This window comes from Heterodontus francisci, chromosome 44, assembly GCF_036365525.1.
Source record: "Heterodontus francisci isolate sHetFra1 chromosome 44, sHetFra1.hap1, whole genome shotgun sequence".
Classification (NCBI taxonomy): domain Eukaryota; kingdom Metazoa; phylum Chordata; class Chondrichthyes; order Heterodontiformes; family Heterodontidae; genus Heterodontus; species Heterodontus francisci.
In genome coordinates this window covers 24256920-24267436 of record NC_090414.1, presented here as the reverse complement: position 1 = coordinate 24267436, position 10517 = coordinate 24256920, and the positions used below count along the sequence as shown (strand labels likewise).

The 10517-nt window shown below is 46.4% G+C and overlaps 1 protein-coding gene across 5 annotated transcripts in view; it reads left to right on the top strand.

Moving 5' to 3' along the window:
* Positions 1-122: 122 nt before the first annotated feature.
* sf1 (splicing factor 1) overlaps positions 123-10517 on the top strand; it is a 33043-nt gene continuing 22648 nt past the window's right edge. For 2 of the 5 annotated variants that reach the window (XM_068021424.1, XM_068021423.1), the window contains exons 1-3: positions 577-914; positions 5619-5750; positions 9696-9771. In XM_068021424.1, coding sequence (XP_067877525.1) covers positions 827-914; positions 5619-5750; positions 9696-9771 — 296 coding nt within the window. In that variant the 5' untranslated portion in view covers positions 577-826. Of the gene's footprint in view, positions 371-576; positions 915-5618; positions 5751-9695; positions 9772-10517 lie in introns of those variants that run through there. The other 3 variants (XM_068021428.1, XM_068021426.1, XM_068021425.1) reach the window with 2 other exon arrangements.

Below are 10517 nucleotides of genomic sequence, written 5' to 3'. Positions count from 1 at the left end.
CAAGGGACCAGTGAGCACGGGGAGAGGAGGCGGGAACCGGCCGGGCGTGACGTCTCCTGACTGACGCGGGACGCCGGCCAATCGCAGGACGGACGGCGCCAGCCCCCGAGCGGCCAATCAGGGTGGGTGAAGGGGGGGGCGGCGCTGGCACGCACGCGCGGCCGGCCTCCTCTGACACGCCGGGCGCCGAGAGGGGCTCGAGGTTGAATGAGGCGAATGCCGGGGCCGCAGTCCGGAGCAGTCTAGCCGCTGATCGCCCGTTTTCAACCCGCCGTCGAGAAGGGAGACCCTCGCAGCTGCTGCTCACCGATGGAGGAGCCGGGCCGGTTCTACATGATGTCTTCGTTCGGTCAGGCGCCGCGGGAGAGAGGTGCGGTGTGTGTGTGTGTGGTGTGGGGGGGGGATGGGAATGGGGGGGTCTCTCTCTGCTTCTCTCTCAACCCCTGCCCATCTACTTCCGGCGGTTGACGGACAGCCGCCGCGGCCAATCAGTGCCCGGCGCCCGCCCTGACTGACGGGGCGGCGGTTAATCAGCGCCGCCGGGGAGGGCGGGGACTTCCGGTGCGTGCAGGCCCCGCCCCCTTCCCGCCAACGGCTGTCCGCCGAGCGCCGCCGCCATGTTGTGACGGCGACGTCGAGGGAATCTCGGCCTCCAGCTTCCCTCCCGAGCCCCGCCGCTTTCGATCGGTTGATCTCCACCACAGCTTTAGGCTTTCAGCGGCGGGTGGGAGCGATTCCAACCGATTAGTGAGGGATAAGATTCACCCCTTCCCCCCCCCCCCCACCTCCTCCTCTCCCCCCTTTCTGACTGGGGTGAACAGGGGAAATGGCGACTGGAGCCAACGCCACCCCAATGGGCAAGATGCACCCTGCCATCGGCACCAAACACGGCCTGGACAGCGATCCACTCGACGGTGAGTGAGTGTGGGGTGAGGAAAGGCCGTGGCTCGAGCCCAGGCCTCATTTGGGGGGTGGGGAGAAACCTTGGGAACTCTCTTTTGACAAAACCTCCTGACACAATCATAAATATATCGCTTTCTTTTAATTATCTCCTCAAGGGCACTGCTAAATAAGAGTGTGAGTAGAGTGTAGAATTATGACTCCAGTTCTCTTCACCCCCCCCCCCCCCCCCCTCACCGCCACCATTTTGTATGCTGCTCCGTTTTCCTCATCGATCCTTTCCAGGTTTCAGCTCATTTTTGTTGAGTTTCGGGCTCCAGGCCGACAATGGTGAGGTTTCCCATGTAAACATGTCACGCCCGCAGTTGCATCCTCCCCGCCACAGGTGGCGCTGCAGCCACGCCCGCCTGGACCCAGGGAAACCATTCCCAGCGGGGCGCCGCATCAGATTGAGTCCACGGCACAAACGCGCGGCCATTTGGCCCGTCTAATGAGGTTTCTGCTCCACGTGAGCCTCCCCCCACCCTCTTCCCCCCACCCTCTTCCCCCCACCCTCTTCCCCCCACCCTCTTCCCCCCACCCTCTTCCCCCCACCCTCTTCCCCCCACCCTCTTCCCCCCACCCTCTTCCCCCCACCCTCTTCCCCCCACCCTCTTCCCCCCACCCTCTTCCCCCCACCCTCTTCCCCCCACCCCCCCCCCCCACCTCCCCCCCCCACCCTCTTCCCCCCTCCCCCCCACCCTCTTCCCCCCCCACCCTCTTCCCCCCCCACCCTCTTCCCCCCCACCCTCTCCATCTTACCCTATCACCATGTCCGAACCGGCCATCAAGCACCTATCTATTCTAATCCCATTTTCCAGCCCTTGGCCTGTAGCTTGTATGCTATGGCGTTTCAAATGCTCATCTAAATACTTCATAAATGTTGTGAGGGTTCCTGCCTCTACCTCTTCAGGCAGTGCGTTCCAGATTCCAACCACCCTCTGGGTGAAAAAAACTTTCTTCAAAACCTCCTGCCCCTTACCTTAAATCTATGCCCCGTGGTTACTGACCCCTCCACTAAGGGAAAAAGCTTCTTCCTATCAATGCCCCTCATAATTTTGTATACCTCAATCATGTCCCCCCCCTCAGCCTTCTCTGCTCTAAGGAAAACAACCCTAGTCTATCCAGTCTCTCTTCATAGCTGAAATGCTCCAGCCCAGGCAACATCCTGGTGAATCTCCTCTGCACCCTCTCCAGTGCAATCACATCCTTCCTATAGTGTGGTGACCAGAACTGTACACAGTACTCCAGCTGTGGCCTAACTAGTGTTTTATACAGCTCCATCATAACATCCCTGCTCTTATATTCTATACCTCAGCTAATAAAGGCCATATGCCTTCCTAACCACCTTATCTACCTGTGCTGCTGCCTTCAGTGATCTATGGACGAGTACACCAAGGTCCCTCTACTTTCTAGGGTCCCACCATCCATTGTATATTCCCTTACCTTGTTAGTCCTCCCAAAATGCATCACCTCACACTTCTCAGGATTAAATTCCATTTGCCATTGCTCTGCCCATCTTACCAGCCCATCTATATCGTCCTGTAATCTAAGGCTTTCCTCCTCACTATTTACGACACCACCAATTTTCATGTCATCTGTGAACTTACTGATCATACCTCCTATATTCACGTCTAAATCATTAATGTACACTACAAACAGCAAGGGTCCCAGCACCCATCCCTGTGGTACACCACTGGTCACAGACTTCCACTCGCAAAAACAACCCTCGACCATCACCCTCTGCCTCCTGCCACTAAGCCAATTTGGATCCAAATTGCCCTGGATCCCATGGGCTCTTACCTTCTTAACCAATCTCTCATGCGGGACCTTATCAAAAGCCCATGAAGTCCATGTAGACTACATCAACTGCTTTACCCTCATCTACACATCTAGTCACCTCCTCGGAAAATTCAATCAAGTTTGTTAGACACTATCTCCCCCTAACAAAGCAGTGCTGACTATCCCTGATTAATCCTTGCCTCTCCAAGTGGAGATTAATCCTGTCCCTCAGAATTTTTTCCAATATTTTCCCTACCACTGATGTTAGACTCACTTGCCTGTAATTACCTGGTTTATCCCTGATACCCTTCTTGAATAATGGTACCACATTCACTGTCCTCCAGTCCTCTGGTACCTGTTCTGTGGGCAGAGAGGATTTGAAAAACAGTGATTCCTGACAACGCAGCTGGCCACTGATGTCATCAGGCTGTGCCAAGGTGCGCACATACGCAGATGGTCTCCTGCTCTCTGCGTGTGTGCTGCGTTCTGACTTGCCAGGACTGGTTAGCGCATGCACCGAAGATGTCATCGCGTGGCGTATGCATCTTTGGGCAACGCGCCTGGTTGGCCTCTGTGCATGTGCTTTATGCGTACAGTAATGCAACGCTAACGGGTATTCACCCATGGGTCAAGCTCTGCTTTCTCCCCCCCCCCCCTCGGTCCTTCTCCATAGTGAACACAAATGAAAAGTAATCATTTAAAACCTCACCTATGTCCTCCGGCTCCACACACACATTGCCACTTTGGTCCCTAATGGACCCTACTCTTTCCCTGGTTATTCTCTTGTCCTTAATATATTTATAAAATGATTTAGGATTTTCCTTTATCTTGCCCGCCAGTGTTTTTTCATGTGCACTCTCTCCTAATTACTTTTTTAAGTACCCCCCCTACACTTTCTATAATCCTTTAGGGCCTCTGCTGTTTTCAGCGCTTTGAATCTGTCATAAGCCTCCTTTTTTTTTTCCTGATGCAATCCTCTATATCCCTTGAGATCCAGGGTTCCCTAGACTCGTTGGTCCTACCCTTCACCTTTACAGGAACATGTTGGCCCTGAGCTCTCACTATTTCATTTTTGAATGACTCCCAATGGTCTGATGTAGATTTTCCTACAAGTAGCTGATCCCAGTCCACTGTGGCCAGATCCTGTTTTATCATATTGAAATCGGCCTTCCCCCAATTCATAGAGTCATAGAGAGATGCAGCACCGAAACAGGCTGACCATCAACCACCCATTTATACTAATCCTACATTAATCCCATTTCCCTCTCTCATCCCCACCTTCCCTCAAATTCTCCGACCACCTACCTACACTAGGGGCAATTTACAATGGCCAATTTACCTATCAACCCGCAAGATTTTGGCATGTGGGAGGAAACCGGAGCACCCGGAGGAAACCCACGCGGTTACAGGGAGAACTTGCAGACTCCACACAGGCAGTACCCACAGCTGGAGCTGTGAGGACCACTGCGCCACTGTGCCTGTACCTTTATTTCCGGTCCATCCTTGTCCTTTTCCATAGCTACCTTAAATCTTAGAGTTATGGTCACTATCCCTGAAATGCTCCCCCACTGACACTTCTACCACTTTTCTGGCTTCATTCCCTAAAAATAGGTCCAGTACTTCTCTTGTAAGACTTTCTACCTACTGGCTCCAAAAAGCTCTCCTGGATGCATTTTAAGAATTCCGTCCCCTTTAAGCCTTTTGCACTAAGACTATCCCAGTTGATATTAGGGAAGTTGAAATCCCTGACTATTATTACCCTATTATTTTCACACCTCTGAGATTTGCCTACATATCTGCTCTTCTATCTCTCCCTGACTGGAGGCCTGTAGTATACTCCCAGCCAAGTGATTGCCCCCTCTTTGTTTTTAAGTTCTACCCATATGGCATCATTTGAGGAACCTTCTAAGATATCATCCTTCCTTACTACAGTAATTGACTCCTTGATCAACAGTGTAATGACACCTCTTTTATACCCCCTGTCACGCCTGAAGATCCTATACGTTGGAATATTGAGAATTGTGCAGCTGTCCGACTATTGTTTCATGCAAACTGGGTGAATTCAAGACCATGGGGAGTCAGAACCACTCCCACTGTAAAGAAATGCAAAATACAGTGGCTTCCTGCTGTGTATTAGAGGAATCAGTAAAATTATTGCAAGATTAAGCATTGCGACACATTAAGCTTGTTTCCACTATGAAAGGGTGGGGGCCCTTCCTCAGGGAACTTAATGTATGTTGCACTTCCAGTAGGCTGGATATTGTGAAATCCACTTACAAAACTGTTGCAATGTAGCTGCTAGTGATTAAAATGTCAGATTAATGTCCTAAAAGATTTTACATAGCTGATTGTGGAAAGGATGGTCAATTGGGGTTGAAAAATGATACAACCTTGATTTTAGGAATCAATTTAAAACTCTGAGCATTAATCTGTCTGGGTATAAAGCGGGGCAGTAACCTCTGCATTTCTCTTGTATCCATCACACTGTTGTCACTAAGGTTTTAGTGGAGTCAAATGGGAATGTGAAATTGTGCGTAGCCTTGTGAAATAATTAGATTCTGTTCTCTGCTAAGCTCCTGGAGACTGACCAGGGAGGGTAAGAGCATCTGCTTTTGAATTGGTTTTGTTAATGTGCCAGGAGAGTCTGAAACAGAAAGAAGGTTTCCCAGATTTGTGTTTTGTTTAAATTTGCATTCCCAGTCACCAGAATTGGTGATTCTGCCAGCTGTGCAATACCCATGTGTCCAAAGTTGGTGCTGAATATCACTGAACTAATGTCAAAGTGGATGAAGGTCACGCTGGGTCTCATCTCTTGATGATGGTAAATTCTCCCGGTCGTTGGCTGCTGTGTGAGCTCTGTGTTCTGACCCTCCTTTCTCTTTGCCTTTGCTTAAAAGATGATTTTGGACAGAAGAGAAGGAAGAGAAGTCGCTGGAGCAACGAGACGTCTGATCAGAAGACGGTGATCCCTGGAATGCCGACTGTGATCCCACCGGGACTGACCCGTGATCAGGAGCGTGCTTATATAGGTAAGGATTCCCACTATTCTGCCGCCCATTTTCCATCTCTTCTAAATAATTCATGTCTTTAACAAAAAGTCTAATCAACTTAGAGAGGCATGTATTGCAAATGTTCCTGTGCAGTTTTTTAAAAGTTGCGATGTGTATTTGCTGTAATCTGAGTAAGTTATTGAATATATTGGGGATGCCACAATAGTTATAACTTGGTGAGCTTTTATCAGTTGCCTTCTCATTTTTACATTCATGGCTTCTGCTTTTACAGATGTTTAAACAGGATATTTTTAACCTAATTTTGCACATGACTAGATTCTGTGCAACATTCTGTTTGATCCACCTAAAGTGTTGTCACTAGGACCTCAGTGGGGGTGTGAACTGTTCACACTATATCCAGTTGAACTGTGGCAAGGGGGAGGGAAATACCAGTTCTAGATTGTCTGTCCAAACTTTGGAGAGGGTGTTTTAGAGCTGTTTAACACTGGGATGAAGGATTGGTGCGTAATTGTCTCTGGTCGCAGGTTGGTGGGTGAACTAAAACTAAAGAGCATTAACTTGAGTTGCCCCTTTGTACTGACACTATAGGACCAATGAACCTAGTGACAACATTGCACGAGAGCTGGGTTTTCCTTAGTGAAGATGGTGAGCATCATCAAGTTGCTGTTTGTATAAGGGACGAGGGCAGACTCTGAAAACCCCACCTCGAGATTTATTGGTTAGCCCTCTAGCAAGTCAGAAATGCTGTGGGAGCTGGAGGGATTAAACTAAACCCTGAATTGGCGCGCACAGTGCAGATACTGTACAGCTGTTGGGTCATGTTAATCCTCAAACTTTGAATTCTTTTTGCCTAGAACTCCATTGCATTAATCACTGGGGTACTTAACCCAACATATTTCTAGTGCAGACTGTCAATTAACTACAATCAGTGTTTTGAAACAGTTCCACTCATTTCCTATGAATGTTCTTTGAAATTTTATTAAAGGAATTTTTTTTCTTTGCTCCTCACCTCCCTCCCTCCCCTTTCCATTTCTTGGGCTTTCGATAGAGATCATTATAAAAACTTCAGGTTTGTTCAGCCTTGCATCTGGTTATGGTTCCTTGTGAACTTGTAGCTGCTTGCCTGATATCTTTGCACAGGTGAATCCTTGAATGAGAGTCTAGGATTGGAGGAAGTGAGGCTGCATCGAATGTTAACTTAAACGTGAAGCTCTGCCTAACAATTTGATGTGAATGTGTGACATTAAGTTTCTCTTTAAAAAATGGAAATGCAATGTTAAACAATCAGAGTTACCAGTGGGCAGAATGACCAGCAATCTCTGCTGCAGTTTCCAAAGGTTTATTCGATAGCTTCTGTTGCGCAATATTTTACTATGATACTTTGTTGACTTGATTCCATTTTCTTTCATTACTCATTGTTGTTGAATGGATCTAATTCCTAATCACTTGCATCGTATTCAACCCTTCACTGAATTGGCCTATCATGAAGCCCCAGGAGGTGTCAAACAAGAGACCCAACTCCTGCCTTCTAACAACAGCGCGAGTCAGCTGTCTTACAAAGCTTTGTTCACTGGTACAAAACTGTAAACATTTAACCCGGGTTGAAAGTTCAGTCTGTGGAAAATGCTGTGTTATACCTGTTTCTGTGTAAACCTGTGTGTGTTTTGGATGCCAGCCCCCATTTTTTACTGGTACCTTTGGTAAGGTGAGCTAAGGCAACACCCAAGTAAGTTTGGGAAGCTGGTGATATTTTATGGCACTGTAAAGATGTGTTGACACTCCTTTTAATTATAACTGGCAGCGGGGATTCCCTCTTGTGCTTTTAAATGTGGAATCTGTCCAATGTAAATATATCAGTGTGAGCAGAGGTACTTGCCTCTGGCCTGACCTAGTTCCTTTGGATCTGTGGAATTTCCAGCGGTCATGCTTGGGCCCAGTTCTTTTTGAGGAAAGAAATGGGTGTTTACCAGTGTCACGCTGTAATGAATAATGTGACAACTCCTCGCCCCCCCCCCCCCCCCCGCCCATATCATTTGTGTGAAGGAGTGCAAATGCTGAATTGGTCAGAACAAGCAGCCCCGTGGCGGTCATTGGTTTGTATTCACTTGCAAAAGTTGACAAATCTCTCTCTGCATTTCCTTTTCTATTCCCAATACCTGCCTATGAACAGCCAGATTGTAAATTCTGATCAGTAATGGGTCTTTTAGTTTCCCCCCAGTGTCTGTGTACCCTTAAGCCCAGAGATCTGTCGGACAAAATGTTTACTCCTGTCATACGGCAGCTTTTTGAGATGGCTGAGCGTGCAATAGTGGAAAGTTGTGCCGAGAATCCTTAATATAATGTGCTAGTTTAGACATTGATGCTCAGCTGGGCTAGCTGGTGCTCATTGCAAAGCTTGCAGATTCTGTTTCCAAAATAACTTGAGTTGAAAGAGAAACTTGTGCAAAATAATATGTCCAGTAGAGACAAAACCATTAGCATTTGGTCTTTTTTATTCCTTAGACTAAAATACTTAATGTTAACCTTTTGATGCTAAAATGTAAATGAGGTATTTGCTACTTGTAGTCTGTTTGGGATGTTCTGATATTGCAGTATCTCTGTTTTTATTACTGTTGGCTGATTGCCATCTGCCTAAATGGTGAAAATTTATACTTTTCAGTTGATGCGTATATAAACCACTGCCTCCCTTCACCTGTACATAGAAGGTTCACGGGTAACCCAGTCAGTTAATTCGTGAAGTGCTGTACAGGAAGGGATTTCGCTGTCTTTCTCCTCCTCCCCCACCCCCCACCAGTTAATCTGTGCACTGAAGTATTCCTCTCCATGTGAAAATTGTGAATGAAAGAACAGAATGCATCTTGTCTTGCACAGCAGTTGAGCACTGTCCAGCCACAGTTGAGATGAATTGGACTCTATTGGTGACTTTACATTTAAGTTCTATTACACGGATCGATAACAGGTATTTGCTGTTTCACCTGGGTTCAAAGTTTTTAAAGAGCAACCTGTACAAGTGGCAACATTTCCTGAATGTTTAAAGAGATTTGATTGGGTTTATAGCAGTCCTTTCCCTGTCAAGAAAAACACATTTCTCTCCCTGTATAGTTTTTCTAACTTTTGTCTGTTTTCATTGAAAGCACTGTGCATGACTACCAGGTTTAAACGCTGCCTGTTAAATTGATTGTCCTTCAGCACTAAATTGGCAGATTCTACCTGTATCTGGCCTTCAAATTGAAATTATAGATGATCCAAAAGAATTGAATGAGCAGATGTGATCAGTGACAGGGCTGGAAGTATCACCAGGCCCCTGTATTCTGACCTGGATTGCTGTAGTCCAGGGATCTGGTGGGCCAGCAATGTGTTCCATTGCCATGTTGTAGCTTTTCCCAATGTTACTGGAAGCATTGCGTGGTGAGCTTGGACTGGATTATAAAATACTGCATTGTCAAGGTTCCTCTCTCCAGCTGAGATGTTCGGATATCTATTGTGAGCCATTTTGGGAAAGTGCACTTGAAAACTGTCCTTAAAAGTTGTCCCTTAAGTTTGCTTTCCTCAATCCTGATTGGAGTGACAATTTTAACCAAATTAAAAGCAATTCTTCCAGCCCTGAAGGAGTAGCGAGCTACTGATTTAAATTAAACTTTTTAACTAAATTCTTTTCATATTGTGGCAACCCTAATATGAACTTTCTTAGTTGTAATTGTTTTTTTTTGACACTGTTACAGAGCACGTGTTTTAACAGTACCCTGTGTTAGGATTGTGATGCAACTTGGGTAAAAAGTCTATGTTTTAAATTTGATTACTGAAATGCCTGATATCTTGTTTTTATTTTTTGACAAATGTTCATGCAGTTTGAAACATTCATTGCACTGTGTCTCCAAGCTCCGTGCTGTATTTTGATAACGATTTGAGAATTTATGTAACTTCTCTTTTCCGTCCTTTTTTTCCTAACCTGGTTTCTTCCAGTGCAACTACAGATTGAAGACCTGACTCGCAAACTGCGTACCGGAGACCTTGGTATCCCCCCAAACCCTGAGGACAGGTTGGGAAAGTTTTAAACCAGCTGACAGTAACAATTTTCCTTTTCAATACTTGGTGTCATCGCATAAGAAATGTGTGATGTGGTTTTATTGGAATTGGTTAATCTCACAATTATGGTATCCTTTACCTGATGCTATTTTCAGTACAGGAATGGAAATGGTCACCTTTACGTTATTTTTATTCTCTTGAGGTTAACGGTTTAATCATTTTATTTAAAAATTAAAAAACTGAATTGGATAGGGGACAGCTGTGGTCTAAGTTCAGTTTTTGTTTGTTTCTTTTGAAGAGGGGTAGTTTAGATACAAGACAGTTGATAACCAATAGGTTGAAATCTGGGAGCCTCCTGCTGGCTATTGCTGCCTAATTTAGCATTAAGTGCTGAGGCTGAAAGTCAGTGGCTTTGCAGAGAAGATGAGTGAGAAGTGCTTTTATAATGGGAAATCCAGTGTCCTTGCTCTGGCATCTGTGTGTGTTTGCCAGACCCAGTTTTTGTAGCATGTCGGTTCAGGATCGACTCCTCTCTTTTTTTTTTTATTCCCCTCCTCTCATTGCAGGCTTTCCCTGTCTGGATGTCTCTTGTCCCAGATTACGACTTCCTTGGTGACGGTGACAGTTCCCCATCCCGCTTTGGCCCCATTGCGTATTTTAAGTAACTGCCCCCTCTTTCCCCCCCCCCCCCAGTTACTTTCTGGTATTTAAAACAATAAAGCATGGAAATGTTGATACACTAGCTTGCTCGACCTTGCC